General features: G+C 42.5%; 2 protein-coding genes and 1 long non-coding RNA gene across 14 annotated transcripts in view; 1 reads left to right on the forward strand and 2 right to left on the reverse strand.

Annotated features, from left to right (window-relative positions):
- The window catches only part of LOC123513488, a 141,962-nt gene that overhangs the window by 48,203 nt on the left and 77,215 nt on the right, over positions 1-16,544 (forward strand). The window lies entirely within an intron of this gene.
- LOC123513485 (mucin-2-like) overlaps positions 1-16,544 on the reverse strand; it is a 115,315-nt gene that overhangs the window by 38,055 nt on the left and 60,716 nt on the right. For all 12 annotated transcript variants that reach the window (XM_045270682.1, XM_045270675.1, XM_045270674.1 and 9 more), the window contains exon 3: positions 15,455-15,633. In XM_045270682.1, coding sequence (XP_045126617.1) covers positions 15,455-15,633 — 179 coding nt within the window. The remainder of the gene's footprint in view (positions 1-15,454; positions 15,634-16,544) is intronic.
- LOC123513486 (mucin-2-like) lies at positions 3,029-8,338 on the reverse strand. Its single transcript, XM_045270685.1, has one exon. It carries the CDS (start codon positions 7,295-7,297, stop codon positions 3,602-3,604), a length of 3,696 nt encoding a protein of 1,231 aa, XP_045126620.1. The 5' UTR covers positions 7,298-8,338; the 3' UTR covers positions 3,029-3,601.

The following is a 16,544-nucleotide window of genomic DNA, read 5'->3' on the forward strand; positions in this document are numbered from 1 at the left end:
AGGACACCTGTACCTGAGTCACACACCTGGCCGTCACGCACACCTGAGCAATTAGTGGCGTAATGCAAGGTGAATCCTAAATCTCACCTGACTTAACTATACGTGAGAGTTGGTCATAAAAACCTAACGAGAACACAACCTGACCTCACTTGTCTTGACGTGACTCAGATCAGCGAAGAGCGAGAATCAAGTATTTGACCTTCGAACAAAACATCGAAACGAAAGTCCTGTTCACTCACGCTGCACTTTTCATCTGTCACCGCGACCTTCGTGTCTCGTGGCGGTCACGTAGCGCAGGTGATCTCGGTCAGGTGATGCGAGGTGACACAAGGGAAGGTGTGGCACTGTGGGAACTTATGGGAACGCTCTGGTTCAACCCTGTCCATTTTGCCCTTGACATTTCTTCCTCGATTCACTTTATTGTGACTTCTAAATATTACCTCTTGAACATTTTACCCTTTAATAATCATAATTCCCTCTATCCTACATTTTATTATTTTTTTTTTTCGTACATTTTTAGACTTAACCTCCTCAGTACTGGGACGCAATTTTACTACGTTTTTTGGGTATTATTACTCTGTTTTATTGAGATTAGGAAGCGTCCATGGAGGCAGAAGATTAATTGCCACAGTCTTCACTATTCTAATCCCTTACATAACTTTTGAAAGTGTATAAAATCGCCAAATAGTAAGCAGAATAAGTATGAAAACACGTCATGGTACTGAAGGGGTTAAGTATCCTTTGTTGTCAGATAAACGTAAATTGCCTTGTAAATATTCCCTCGTGAACATATGCCCCTTTAATAGACTTCCCAATGGACATACTTCCCTTTATCCTGCATTTTTAACCTTTTTTGACCATAACATCCCTTACTGTCAGATCGAGGCAGTCCAGCACCTCCTTCTGTACTACAAAGGCTTAGTGACGCAGATTTTTTATCGAAAAGTGGAATATCCGTGCAAATTTAGTGCCTTCCATCACGATACCAATTGAAAATAAGGTTAAAGTTTATCTAGCACAATCTTTGAGGAACTCTGATATCGTACTATTTTAACCCTTTCACTAACATGACGCATTTCCATATTCCTTCTGCTTATTATTCAGTGATTTTCTACAGCTCCAGAAATTTATATGGGGAAATTGAAATAGTGAAGATCCAGGCCATTGATCATCTGGCATCCATACACACTTCCTAATGTCAATAAAATTATCTAATCACATTCAAACTCAAGGTTAAAATGCGTCTCAGTGGTGAAGGGGTTAAGACAGCATTTCCCTGCATCCCGTAAGATTTATTCCAGCACTTCAATGAAAAACACTGCTCTAGGCATTTTTTTCCCTCTTGTAAACCTAATCCCACCCCCTGTCATCTTTTCCCTGATAGATTCACCCCCTAGTTACATTCCCTTTCTTCTGGTGACTTTTATTCATTTATTTATTTTTTTTTTTTCCCTTAAGCGAGGTAAAATAGAATGATCAGGAAAGACTCTCTCTCTCTCTCTCTCTCTCTCTCTCTCTCTCTCTCTCTCTCTCTCTCTCTCTCTCTCTCTCTCTCTCTCTCTCTCTCTCTCTCTCTCTCTCTCTCTCTCTCTTACCAAATCCTGTATCATACAAGTATTTCCCTAATCAGGGTCAGGTATGCAGGTTGGGGGGTCAGTTGTGAACCATGTGGGGTCACTGATACAAACTACACTTTCACTACATTCTCTCTCTCTCACTCTCTCTCTCTCTCTCTCTCTCTCTCTCTCTCTCTCTCTCTCTCTCTCTCTCTCTCTCTCTCTCTCTCTCTCTCTCTCTCTCTCTCTCTCTCTCTCTCTCTCATTGAAACTGTAGGGACAAAAAAGTTGCATCTTCAAGTTTCCTTTTTTTTTTTTTTCATGACTTCTCGTACTTCTATCTTTCTCTTCCATCTCGTTCGCCTTTCGGGTTTACTTGTACGTGGCTTCCATAAGTTGGCTCCGTTCTCTTTGTTATCCTCGAATGGTGGACTGGTTTTCTGTGCTAGTGTATCAGGGTGGACTATGGTGGAGGGTGCTATCAGTACTATTATCCATGCTTGCTGGAGATGTGTTAGTTTATATTCGCTATTTGAAGACTGTAGAATGGCTTGAGTTTACAGTTTACCCCGGAAAGTCTTACTATCGATTGGCGCCTGGGCATAGTGGCACAAAAGGCGATCATTCCTTTTGTTACCTCTCCTCTTGCTTCATAGTGTTTACGAAATTTCTTGAGAGTGGAACTTTTACGACATATCTATAGAGTGAAACGTTTCAGTGTCCGGAAATCGTTCAGAATAGACAGATAACACAAGTGCAAGTATTATCGAACATCTGAGTATATACATTTCTTTTCCCTTATGACAATGACAAAGGGAGATTAAAGGATACACAGACAGCAGCAGACCTATTAGCGCTAACTAAGCGGTTTTATGGAGAACACTATTGACACTTCTGATAATCATCGCTACTTACCGGTTCCTGAACCTTACCTTTACGATGTCGACGACAGGTGAGTGCGCTGCAGCAGGTTAAGGTGTCCGAACTTATTTATACCTTACCTGTTTTCTTCTGTGTAATTTTCAGTTTGATCTGTTTTATCATGTTTTATATCCATTAATTGTTATAGCTTTAGTTTCTTTAGAAAAGTTTATTAGTCATTTTATTAGTTATTTATTCTATATTGATTTTTTTTATTTAGGTTTACTGTAACAGAAGCTTCTGGATTCTATGGGTTTTTTTCTACATTTTTAGGAAGAAAAGAATGTGTTGTGTGTTCAGGTTGGATTTATTTTGTGTTTTAGTTTGTAAAGCGTGTGTGTTGAGAATCCGGCTGAGACAGGTGATTCAGAAGAGATGGCGAAGTCCTCATAGGCAATGCACAGGGGAATTTATTACACTTTGTTACATTTTGTTACTTGGTCGATGTCCCATATTTTTCTTTATAACTATTTAGTGCCAACATACCATATCACCAAACTACATAGAGTTTAATATCTAACACTACAGTTTAAAGGCGAGGGTTAAAGGAATTTAGACTTATCAGTGTTTATTTTGACATCAGGTGTAATTTCGAGGTTTACAAAAGCTGTGTGGCATCATTATACAAGGCAGTGTTAACACGTTTGGCGTCGTCAGGCACAGAGGCAGTTTGGCAACCTTCCCTTGGAGCTTTCTCTCTAGCTTCATACAGATGGAGGGAAGGTGAGGCTTTCCTGACGCAGCAGCAGAAGGCGTGGTTGTGTATTGAGGAAACTATAACCTGAAGGTCGGAGTGCGTGTACAGTCAATGTCACAGTGTCAGCAGGTGTCGGCAGTTGGAGTAGGAACACCTGAGTCATTACCGGGCGTCTCTATGTGCGATTGTGCGTGTCTCGTTCTCGTCAGGTGATGGTGTGATGGGTCCCGTGAAGAGTCAGGCCTCAGCATTAAGGTGTTTGGAGTTGACCTGTGACCTGCACAGGATAGTTAGCGGCGACCCTAAGCCTCGCAGGTCGTCGCCAGCAGAAACCTGACGGGTGAAGAGTCGCCGGATTTCAGGAGTCCATCCTGCCCCAGTTTGAATCCAGCAATCGGGGGCAGGGTGGGTCAGCAGGCCAGGAAGGTCACTGCTGGTAATGATAGTTTTTGGCCTCAAGCTTCTTCTGGGACACCAAAGCCCTAAGCCTAAGGCATACAGAGGCAGCAACGAGGACTACGGTAGCAAAAAGAAGCGACAACACGAACAGACCGATGGCGAAAGTAGTGCTAGGCACGCACACACTGTCCTTCTGAGGGGCATTCACTCGTTCAGTCCACGACGTGCTAGGGAAGTTAAGGTCATTATCTGCCACCACACGGAATCCTCTGGCCATAGCAACGACAGTCTTCTGAGGGGGAGGCGGCGGAGGTGGAGGTAATGCCACATCACGCTGCGTTCTTTTTTTGAGTGCTTCTAGAGCTGCAGGACTCAAGTTAGTGCCATATGGAGGACGGCGGCGACGAGAGGGCTTAGAATTTTGTTTGCGCCAGGCATGGAAAGCGTGATGCTCGAGATTGGGCGTGGTAGTGGGCGGTCGGGTGGTTGAACGACATTGTGGGCGTGGGTCACCAGGTCCTGAACAAGGATTCGTGATGCAGCTTGGATGAGATGAATCCTTAGAGCAGCAGCGAACAGATCCTGGATTGGTGACACAAGGATCTGGTGTACGTGTGGTGGTGGTGGTGGTGGTAGTGGTGGTGCACCTAGGATGTGAAGGATTCCTGGCACAGCACTGGGAGGAACCTGGATTTCTGACACAAGGGTCAGGCCTCTGTGTGGTTGTGGTGGTAGTGGTGGTAGTGGTGCATCTAGGATGTGCAGGATTCCTAGCACAACATTGGAAGGACCCTGGATTAGTTAAGCAAGGATCTGGCCTTCGTGTGGTGGTGGTGGTGGTACAGCTAGGATGTCTTGGAGTCCTTCCACAACATTGGAAGGAACCTGGATTGGTGACACAAGGGTCTGGCCTTCGTGTGGTGGTGGTGGTGGTGGTGGTGCATCTAGGATGTGAAGGATTCCTGGCACAACATTGGAAGGACCCTGGATTGGTGATACAAGGGTCTGGCCTTCGTGTGGTGGTGGTGGTGGTGGTGGTGGTGCATCTAGGATGTGAAGGATTCCTGGCACAACATTGGAAGGACCCTGGATTGGTAACACAAGGATCTGGCCTTCGTGTGGTGGTGGTGGTGGTGGTGGTACATCTAGGATGTGAAGGATTCATGGCACAACATTGGAAGGACCCTGGATTGGTGACACAAGGGTCTGGTCTTTGTGTGGTGGTGGTGGTGGTGGTGGTGGTGATGCAGCTTTGGTGTGAAGGATTCCTGGCACAACAGATGAATGATCCTGGATTAATTAAGCATGGATCTGGCCTTTGTGTGGTGGTGGTGGTGGTGGTGGTAGTAGTAGTACAGCTAGGATGTCTTGGAGTCCTTCCACAACATTGGAAGGACCCTGGATTGGTGACGCAAGGATCTGGACTCGGTGTGGTGGTGGTGGTGGTGGTGGTGGTGGTGGTACATCTAGGATGTGAAGGATTCCTGGCACAACATTGGAAGGACCCTGGATTGGTGACACAAGGATCTGGCCTCTGTGTAGTGGTGGTGGTGGTGGTGGTACATCTAGGATGTGAAGGATTCCTGGCACAACATTGAAAGGACCCTGGATTGGTGACACAAGGATCTGGCCTCTGTGTGGTGGTGGTGGTGGTGGTACATCTAGGATGTGAAGGATTCTTGGCACAACATTGGAAGGACCCTGGATTGGTGACACAAGGGTCTGGTCTCTGTGTGGTGGTGGTGGTGGTGGTGGTGCAGCTTTGGTGTGAAGGATTCCTGGCACAACAGATGAATGATCCTGGATTAGTTAAGCAAGGATCTGGCCTTCGTGTGGTGGTGGTGGTGGTGGTGGTGGTGGTGCATCTAGGATGTGAAGGATTCCTGGCACAACATTGGAAGGACCCTGGATTGGTGACACAAGGATCTGGCCTTCGTGTGGTGGTGGTGGTGGTGGTGGTGGTGGTGGTGGTGGTGGTGGTGCATCTAGGATGTGAAGGATTCCTGGCACAACATTGGAAGGACCCTGGATTGGTGACACAAGGATCTGGCCTTCGTGTGGTGGTGGTGGTGGTGGTGGTGCATCTAGGATGTGAAGGATTCCTGGCACAACATTGGAAGGACCCTGGATTGGTGACACAAGGGTCTGGCCTCGGTGTGGTGGTGGTGGTGGTGGTGGTGCATCTAGGATGTGAAGGATTCCTGGCACAACATTGGAAGGACCCTGGATTGGTGACACAAGGATCTGGCCTTCGTGTGGTGGTGGTGGTGGTGGTACAGCTAGGATGTGTTCGAGTCCTTCCACAACATTGGAAGGACCCTGGATTGGTGACACAAGGGTCTGGCCTTCGTGTGGTGGTGGTGGTGGTGGTGGTGGTGGTGGTGGTGGTGGTGGTGCATCTAGGATGTGAAGGATTCTTGGCACAACATTGGAAGGACCCTGGATTGGTGACACAAGGATCTGGCCTTCGTGTGGTGGTGGTGGTGGTGGTGGTGGTGGTGCATCTAGGATGTGAAGGATTCCTGGCACAACATTGGAAGGACCCTGGATTTGTGACACAAGGGTCTGGTCTCTGTGTGGTGGTGGTGGTGGTGGTGGTGCAGCTTTGGTGTGAAGGATTCCTAGCACAACAGATGAATGATCCTGGATTAGTTAAGCAAGGATCTGGCCTTCGTGTGGTGGTGGTGGTGGTGGTGGTACATCTAGGATGTGAAGGATTCCTGGCACAACAGAGGAATGACCCTGGATTGGTGACACAAGGGTCAGGCCTTTGTGTGGTGGTGGTGGTGGTAGTAGTAGTAGTAGTGCATCTAGGATGTGAAGGATTCCTGGCACAGCACTGGAAGGACCCTGGATTGGTGACGCAAGGATCAGGCCTTCGTGTGGTTGTGGTGGTGGGGGTGGTGGTGGTGGTGGTAGTGGTAGTGGTGGTGGTGCACCTAGGATGTGAAGGATTTCTAGCACAACATTGGGAGGACCCTGGATTGGTGATACAAGGATCAGGGCTTCGTGTCGTGGTGGTGGTGCAGCTCGGGTGTCGGGGTGTCCTACCACAACATTGGGAAGATCCAGGACTTGTTACGCAGTAGTTCACAGGAGGTGGGCGTCTGGTGGTGGTTGTAGTGCTTGTGGTGCTGACAAAGTAGTTTATGACGTTGGTTGGATATTTAGGGTCTTGGCACACATCCTTGCAACCACCTTTGCAAAGCTCAACCTCACATGTCAAGTAGAAATCCATCTTGTCAGGGAACTTGAAAGCATAGAGTGAGGCATAGGAAATGAGATCTGCTCCTGTTGATCCTGTGTCTCGGGTTCGGTAGAAGTAACTCATCAACTTTGGTTTAAGGAGACATCCTTTGTCATCACTGAGCTGGATGCGAGTTGTCTTTTTATCTTCAATGTTCTGTGAGTCATATGCATAGCAGTTCTTCACCAGCATGTCAAAGTCCATCCCTCCATCCTTGGAGTACACCACAATGGTCAGTTCCTCGCCGATCTTCACTATACCGTCAATGGAGTCACCAAAGGGACCTTTGCCGACCTTGATATCCATCCAGCACTTGAGGTCGTCGCCAGTGTAGCGAACTTCCTTCGCCTGTAACATGTCCACGGAGAAGGGCTGGAATGTGATTAGTTTTTCCATACGATTGGTCCAGTCACATGTGATCTTTCTGGCTGTATCCCAAACCTCCTGTACGAACTCTTCATTCTGGATCATGATCATATTCTGGAATCCAGAAGTTCCATCCACCTCGTTGTCGAAGTTCCTCGTACCGCATCCAGATATGGGGATGAGGAACGTGTATGAACTTCGCCCGGAGTTTGCGTTGACGTAACTGAGCGAGGAAACACTATGAGCAAGCAAGACTCTTCTTCATGGTGGAGCTCTCTTTCTTGTTGTAAGACCTACAGTTTATCTCACAATAAGAGAGTATTAACTTGCCGTCACTGCAACTTACCTTAGATCAATTGGGGCCCAAAACCAAAAAAAGGGACAGTACTAGAAGAAATGTCGTGGTTTTCAAGTCACATGTTTAGGTCATTCAAAACATGAGTCAAAAAGAAATTGACTCTTGGCTCACGAGATCTCGCCAGGTTAGATGACGTGAGGAGGTCAAGCGTCATTACGTATCCTTAAAACTAACATGAGTATATGCAAAATTACCAGTAAACAAAAAGAAAGGTAAACTAAAATAAAAGAAAAAGCAACGTGGACAGGCAATAGAAGAATGTGATAACAAAAAATAAGTCATTTATGGCGTTCTGGTGTAAAATAATGTTGCAGAAACAAACGAACGATATCAAACGAAAAAAGAGGCAACCTTTGCACAGAATTTCATACAAGGTTTCATTACCACCAGGGTACTTTCGGCCGAAATACAACCTATATTACGTATGTATGAAGCGTCAACAAGATAAAACTAGTGACGATGAAGAAACGAGTCTAATCCAACTAATTCGTAAAAGCACTCACACTATTATTATATTCGAAGACTTGGACTAGTCAAACCCAACGATATATTTATATACTTGTGATAATGCTTGAAAGTGAAGGCAATGATACAAAACACAACTGATTGATTGTGTTCTGTAGAAAGTATCGCAGTGTATCGTAGTCAAATGAAAGGGTTATGAAAGCCAAGCACTGATTAATTCTGTCAAAAATAATGACTACGTTGTGGGCGACGATGGAGAGAGAGAGAGAGAGAGAGAGAGAGAGAGAGAGAGAGAGAGAGAGAGAGAGAGAGAGAGAGACGAGCAATTAATATCCATAATAATCCTTATCGTCTTTACGTGACTCCTTCTTACGAATATAAAGTACTAAAGCAGTGGTTGAGGAGATGAGGAGAAGGAAGAGAATGGTCAGCATCCCGGCAGCGAAGATTGTTAACGGGAAGCAGACAGATCCTAAAGGATCATCATAGATAGGATCGATTGAAGTCTGTGCCTCAGCCTTTGGGAAGGAATCTGGAAGAGATTCACCTATGGCCAAAACAGACACGCCAAGAGTCAGACGAACTGGAATTTTCTCCACTAGGGAATCTGCAGCTCTGGATCTCCTTCGTGACCTTGAACCATCTCTCTGAGCGCGAGCACCAAACACACGCCGGCGCCTACCGTCACCTCGTTGGTAATGGTAACTATGGAAGGCATGATAGCGAGCCTCACCTTCCCATTCCTTGCCACTTGGCTCAGGTTTGGGTTGGCCTGAGGAGGAAGAATCAAGCTGCTTGCCTCTGTTTGGCCGCCTCGTCGTGGGCTTTAGGGAAGGTTTAGGAACAGGTTTTTTAGTGGTTGCTCTTGTTGGTGGGAAGACTCGTGGGGTTGTAGGACGGAGGGTAGTAATGGTGGCAGGAAAAAGTGTTGAACCCCTACGGATGGTTGTTGGTCTTTCTGTGGTAGTTGGTTTAGGTGTAGGAGGAAAAGTAGGGCGTGGGGTGGGCCTTTGAGTAGGGCGTGGGGTGGGCCTTTGAGTAGGGCGTGGGGTGGGCCTTTGAGTAGGCCTTGGAGTAGGCCTTGGAGTGGGCCTTGGAGTGGGCCTTGGAGTGGGCTTTGGAGTTGGTCGGGGAGTGGGTTTGGCAGTGGTAATAACGACAGGTCTTTGTGTGCTAGCAGGACAGCGGGGATCTGAGGAGCCACGATAGCAGAGAGGGGCAGGAGTTGTGGTGGGACATCTTGGGTCCTTAGAACCTGGGTAGCATTTGGGAGGGGCAGGGGTAGTGGGCTTGGGACACCTAGGATCAGTTGAACCTGGGTAGCATTTAGGGGCTTCAGTTGTGGGAGGGGGACATCTGGGATCTTTGGAACCTGGGATGCAGCTGAAGGAAGGAACAGTTGGGGCAAAGGTTTGTTTAGGAGTGACAGGACTAGTGGGTTGCTGGCACCTCGGGTCTTGGCTTCCTTCCACACATATGAAAGTTGATGGGCGACTTTGTTCTGGTTCGTTAACTCTACATTCCGGGTCGGTTGATCCCGGATAGCATTTAGGTTGTGTCGTTGTAGGAACGGTAGTAATCTCAGTGGTAGGCTGAGGGCAGTTTGGATCTGTGGAACCTGGGAAGCATGCGGGTTTGGTGGTATATATTGGCTCACCATATAGCGTACTGCCTCTACGGATTGGGCCTCTTGTGGTGACAACTGGAGGCGCTTGCGTGTAAGACGGTGTGTGATCGGTTGAACCACATTTGTTATCACATTCTCCTTTGCATATTTCAACATTACATGACATGTACACGTCCATTAGGTCAGGGAATTTGAAGGCCTGGACTAAAGCATACGTAACAATAACCTCCCCACGGTCATCCTTTTCCCTGGAGGAGTAAAAGGGGCTGATTAGTTTGTCTTTAAGCACGCAGCCCTGTTCGTCCGTCAGCTGGATTTTCGGAGTGTCATAGGCGTCAAAGTCTGGTCTTCCATATGCATAGCAATCCTTGATGCTTACGTCAAACATGCCGTTGTTGTCCCGAGCATACACTATCAGAGAAAGAGTGTCTCCGATCTTAACTACAGAGTCAATGTCGTTTACGTCAGGCCAACGCCCCTGTAGCAAGTCCATCCAACACTCGACGGGTTGACCGCCATCGAATTGGACCTCTTGAGCATCGAGCATTCCTACAGAGAAGGGATTGAACGAGACAGTCTTGATGTAGTTATCCACCCAGTCACACTTAATGGTTCTGGCCACGTCCCACACCTCCTGGACGGCCGGGTCGTTCTGCACGATGATGGTGTTGGTCAGGCGGGTGCTCTGGCCTCTCCCACTGGCGTACTCCGACATGGACGACCCACACCGGTCACTTGGTATTCTTAGAGTGTAACTTGAGCGATCCGATCCAGCGGCCACGTACCTGATGCGTACCAGGTCGTGTCATGTCAAGAAATAGGAGGGAAAGGACCACAAGAAGACACGAAAAGGACAGAGAATAAAGAATCGGGACGTGACGGGTATGCAGGAAATATATTGTGACAGAAAATAGAAGAATCGACTGAGGCGTCGCTGGAGTATTGTAGAAAGACAGAAAGGGAATTTCAACAATCGTGTACCTCATGTAAATGGAAATAAGAGCCAAAGACTGGTATGTAAAAAAAAAAAAAAAAAATGTTTAAACATCCAGTCATGATGGACAGAAAGTGAAGTACTGTTTCTCATGGACAGACAGACAAGAAGAGAAAAATTTCTCTATGGCCTGTGTGTACGTAGACAGACATAACACCCATACATCATAACAAACAACAAACATCATCCATCATCCATTCATTCATGGCAGGCACAGCGTCCATCACATTCACTAACAAAATGGGATATCGACCAAGTAACATTGAGAGACGCTTTTTGTCTCGTCAGCTTCATGTTGCGGACAAGAATCCTCATGTATAAATATAGTATTTGGAGTCTCAGCCTTGACTCTCTTTTGCTTCATCTGTGTAGAGTTTAGATAGAGGCGTTTATATATGTATGAATATATACATAGATATATGTATATATTTATAGATATATAGATATATTATTATGATTATTATTACAGTTTATAGACATGAGGGGGGGGGTAGATATTTAAAAAAGAATAGTTTAGATAGGTTTACACAAAAGCTTAGTTTACTACAGGTTTACAATGGTCTAATTTACAGCTTTATACGGCTTACAGTCTCTCAGGGTTACTTGCTCAGATGGGGTGAAGAATATTAATATTTTTTAGTCCAATACTACAAAAGCAGAGGAGAAGGTTAGGGTAATAAATATATACTTTTCCTCCTCTCTCCATGACACCATCTCTGCCCAACAGTCTCTCGAAACCTGACCACATTAGGTTTTCCAATTTTACTTCATATTTTGCTCAGATTTTCTGAGTTACATGTTACTTTAAGTTTTATTGGCAAAAGTTTTGCAGATATTGACGTTATATTTCATTACATATTCATCATAATATTAATCTGCTTCACGTAAGATATCAAGCACTTAATTTTTACATAAAATATTATTTGTGATCTTAGATGATAAAGAAACTGGCTTTTTAGCATTCCAAATTAGAATTTGATCGTCAAAGTACTCACTAATGAATTTTCAAAAGGAATTCTTAATGTAATCTTAACTCATAAAGTAATTTAGATGCATTTTAGTATTTGGAAGTTAAAATTGATTGTCAATTAGCATTCACTTAGTGCATTCTGTGTCTGAATAATGAGTCAGAGATCTCTGGTCATGAGGAGGAGGAGGAGTTTGGGACACCAGTCAGTCTGAACTGTCTGGCACGTCCTTTCGTGTCCTAATTTCTTGGTAAGCAGTCACCAGGTATATGAACACTTTAATAACCATATACTTAGATGATTGGTCACCCAGAAATCCCTAATTAACTGCGCACCTAAATAATCCAGGTGGGGTACATGGATAATTAGACACCCAGGTAGTCAGGTCACTTGTAACTAGTTATTCTAGGATGACTAGTTAACAAAAGTCCCTTATTCCCTGCGCATATGAATTATCCAAGTGAAATACTTGGATGATTAGGAGCCCAGGTAACGAGGTCACTTGTAACTAATTATTCCAGGATTCTTAGTTATCTGAAAGTCCTTCGTTACCTACACACCCACATATCCAAGTATGCATAATGATACATTTGGAAAACTAGGTGCAAAGGTAGCCAGGTACTCGCAACTAGGAATTCCTTTATGCAAGGAAAGAGAACTTGGAGGCGTACACACTGAGACACCGACTGCATTACGTGTCTAATTAGCCATCCACACTCCTGGATCATAGAGTACCTGGATCATTACATATCCACGTGTACAGCTTTCCAGGTGTAGGAATGGATAATTAACCAGGTAAATAGCACTTGATGACTCACGTGCAGTAATCCAAGTTGTCTTCCGATACATGTTGGGAATAAATTTGATATAAAGATACCCAAAACCTATACCTTAATATCTGGAGATTATTATATATATATATATATATATATATATATATATATATATATATATATATATATATATATATATATATATATATATATATATATATATATATATATATATATATATATATATATATATATATATATATATATATATATATATATATATATATATATATATATATATATATATATATATATATATATATATATATATATATATATATATATATATATATATAGATACTGTAGTGGATCGGTATCAGGCTTTTCTGTATCAAGGTTTTCAGAGACTTTGGTATTCGTAAATCGGGGTTTGTCTATAAGCAGTCACCGGTTACCCTTAGAGAGGCAATAAGGGTTGGAGATTTTAAAGGTCCAAACAGAAGTTGCAGCGTATATCTCTTTTGATAAGTTTTTGGAACATGAATTGTGATAATTTCTGATTTTCTGTTCTTATTATCATGGCAAGCAATTACAAAACTTAGCGGCTTTTCCTTTACATTTCAAAGAAAATCGGTGATTCTATAAGATGAGTTACATTTTATTCTTCATATTATAATACTAGTTACAAAGATAAAAAGTAGAAATTATTTTCTTCAGTAAAATTTGGACCTTTGAAACCTCCATCTAGAAGTCAAGTATTATAGTAAGTAAGTGGTGAAACATGTATCATCACCACTATAACCACCACCATCACTATAACCACTATAACCACCAATTACTATTACTACTACTACTACTACTACTACAGTTTCCACTATTATACTGTACATTGTTACACCCACAACAACCACCATAAGCATAGCCATTGTCACTCACTCTCGGCAATTTGGATTATGAATTTATGCACATATTTCTGTTCTTTGAATTCTGTGTCTTTCTTTAAACATGAAAACAGTAACTAATATCAGTCAATTACGCTTTGATTAGAACCAAACACTTCAATGAAAAAATATCACGTTTTTGCTGAAACAGTTTATGTAATTGACTGTTTTAGTCGTATGAGGACAAAAGTTTGAAAGACAAATTCCACGTCACTTTTCTTATAATCTGATGGTGTAGGAGAGAATCAACTTGATAATCTTACTCTAAGTGAATAAATTGTTGGTAAATCAAATTGATTTATATATTCTTTAGTGTAGAAAGTCTATTCAGTTAATTAATATTTAACCTCCAAATTCCAACTCCAGTTTTTTCTCAACGTTGAATCAATAAAAGCATGCGAAGTTAACTCAATCAATTAGTAAGATGCATGAAGTCACTAAACACACTCTTTTCATCAACCGTCATAAGGACGTTAATGTGGCTTAACATAACGTGACGATCAACGAGCAGCGTTAGAAGTTGGAAGGGACACGTTGTCACCCCGTCAAATATTCACGTCACTGTTTGTCTCTTTACTGTCACCTTTGTATCTTTGTCGCATACCTTACGTCCGTCAGTGTTGAGGTGTTATTATAATGTAATCGGTAATGTATTAATAATTTTTGACACACATGAAGCATTAGATTTAATTAGGATTAGTTAACGATTTCATCATAAATGCAAGTGCAATATTTTTTTTTTTTTTTTTTTGTCAGTTGATCTTTTTGAAGACTAAATTTTTTTCTGTTTGGTTCTCGAGTCGTGAGTCGTTAGTCAGATTAATTAGTATTCCGCGTCACCATAATTAGTAACAATCTAACTACACACTACACTTAAAAACTAAGAGGGAGGGTTGTTAAATATTCATCATTTACACATATATTCACACCACACTCATATATACACACCATACCGAGGAAAGAAAGAGAAGAACTTAATAGAAGAGGAAAATGACGAGAATATCAACGTCATTACGACCTTTGAGAAGAGGATACAGGAACACAAGCCATGTACAGGTATGATACAAGGTTAGTTTTTGGACTTGTTTGTGTAGTGTAATGGGACTCAGTATTGTAAGAAAGGATAGGTGAGGCACGGACACTGTCTAGGTGCGGCACTGTGGCCAGGTGAGTGTCAGGTGTCAGAGTATTGACAGGTGTACATGTGTGTGCCGTGCCTCGGGAAGGTGGTCCATTGGAAGGAAACACAAATACAAAGAGGGAAATTCACATGAAAATAAGATTACCTGTTTTAGATTATCGTTAATTAGATTTTAATTAGATTTACTTGTATCTAAAAGTTTAAATCTAAAGTTTAATTCTTAAAACTAACTACTTTATTCAAATTATGTTAATCTTACTTTTAAGTTATCAAACTACTTGTATTTTTTATATATTGCTAAATTTAATACATGGGTGTGTGATTTTTTTTTATAGAAATTAGTATTTAATTGCAACACTACTAAATACTATTTTAGAAATTAAGCTTTATAGTCTTAAGCAATACTACTTATTTAATACTTTACCAACGTAAAGTAGAGAGAAAGAAAGAAGAGAAAGATGGAAGAAAGATAAGATAGAAGCACACAGAGGAAAAGACTTGGCTGAGATCGAAAAGTGAAAGAAAGAGGAGAGTGTTTAGAGCAATAAGTAAGTGAAATAAGGAAAAAAAAAAAAAGATGGATTCTTAGTATAGACAAAGCAAATGGTGAATGAAACAACAGATGGAGTTGATATACAAGGGAGAAGGAAAAGGAAGTAGAGAAGGAGGGAGAGAATCAGAAAGGGTCAAAGAAAGAAGAATAGCTATTAAGAGGAAAAGGAGCAGAGTTGGAGCAAGAGAGATTGAGAAAGTAAAGAGTGAAAAGAAAAAAAAATGAAACAAGCTGGATAAAGTAATAAATGAAGAGATGAAAGAAAGTAAGGAAGAAAAAAAAGGAAAGTATATAGATTTTCGTTTACTTACAGGTGAAGCAGAAATAAGAAGACGAAAAAAATATACATATAGAAGATGGAGAACGTATGAGATGAAGAAGAGATACAGAGACAAAACTTAAGAGGAAGAAAAGAAAAGAAAGAACACCACCGTTTTCTTTTACTTACCGACATTCAGAATTAGAGAAGTGGCCCTTGCTGAAGATGATTCCATTGAAAGGCAAGTTGAATTCCACATTGACTGTCATTCCTTCTTTCTCGCACTGTACGTCCAGACTGGTGATGGTGGGCATTCCTGGCATCACGGGCACCACCTCATTACCGAGAGAGAGCTGAGCCGTCGCCACCTGTTCGTGCGAGGAAGGGAGAGACAATTTGTTAGATGGAGACAAGTAAATGTTTGAAGGAACTAGTAAACTTGTAACTTATTAACGAGAGGAGAACAGTGTTGGGGATATGTTTGTTAGAGAGAGAGAGAGAGAGAGAGAGAGAGAGAGAGAGAGAGATTGAGTTTGTTAGTGAAAGGAAAAGAACTTGTGTGTTAGGAAGTAAATCTAATAGTCTAAAAAAAATATGTGCTTGAGAGAGAGAGAGAGAGAGAGAGAGAGAGAGAGAGAGAGAGAGAGAGTTATATTATCATTTCCTGATGGGTTTGTCATTTATTATCGCTATCTTCACGACTGGTAATGATAAATGCTTCAGTAATGTGCTGTTGGAACGCACATATGACAGTTTGATGTACGAGTGTGTGCGCGTATATGTATCTTTCTCCTCCCTATTATTATTATTATTATTATTATTATTATTATTATTATTATTATTATTATTATTATTATTATTATTAAGATTCGACATATTCGACAGCGCAAAAGAGTAACGAAGAAAAAAAAACAAGTAACCAGGTAGTGCTAGTACTTACCTTTACCTTTCACACTGACACATAAACCAGGTGTGTGTGTGTGTGTGTGTGTGTGTGTGTGTGTGTGTGTGTGTGTGTGTGTGTGTGTGTGTGTGTGTGTGTGTGTGTGTGTGTTTTGCTCTCTCTCTCTCTCTCTCTCTCTCTCTCTCTCTCTCTCTCTCTCTCTCTCTCTCTCTCTCTCTCTCTCTCTCTCTCTCTCTCTCTCTCTCTCTCTCTCTCTCTCTCATTTTCCCTCCATTCTCTCACAGTCTACTGACCTCCATCCTCCTTTACCAGTGTTACCTGTTCTGGCAGTCACTAGTTATACATAAACCACCTCTTCCTCCTCGTCTTTCTCCT

This window comes from Portunus trituberculatus, chromosome 36 (assembly GCF_017591435.1).
Source record: "Portunus trituberculatus isolate SZX2019 chromosome 36, ASM1759143v1, whole genome shotgun sequence".
NCBI classification, from domain to species: domain Eukaryota; kingdom Metazoa; phylum Arthropoda; class Malacostraca; order Decapoda; family Portunidae; genus Portunus; species Portunus trituberculatus.

Excerpts from the sequence above, each read along its gene's own strand:
- LOC123513486 (XM_045270685.1), bottom strand. The coding sequence starts at position 7,297 with ATGATCATGATCCAGAATGAAGAGTTCGTACAGGAGGTTTGGGATACA.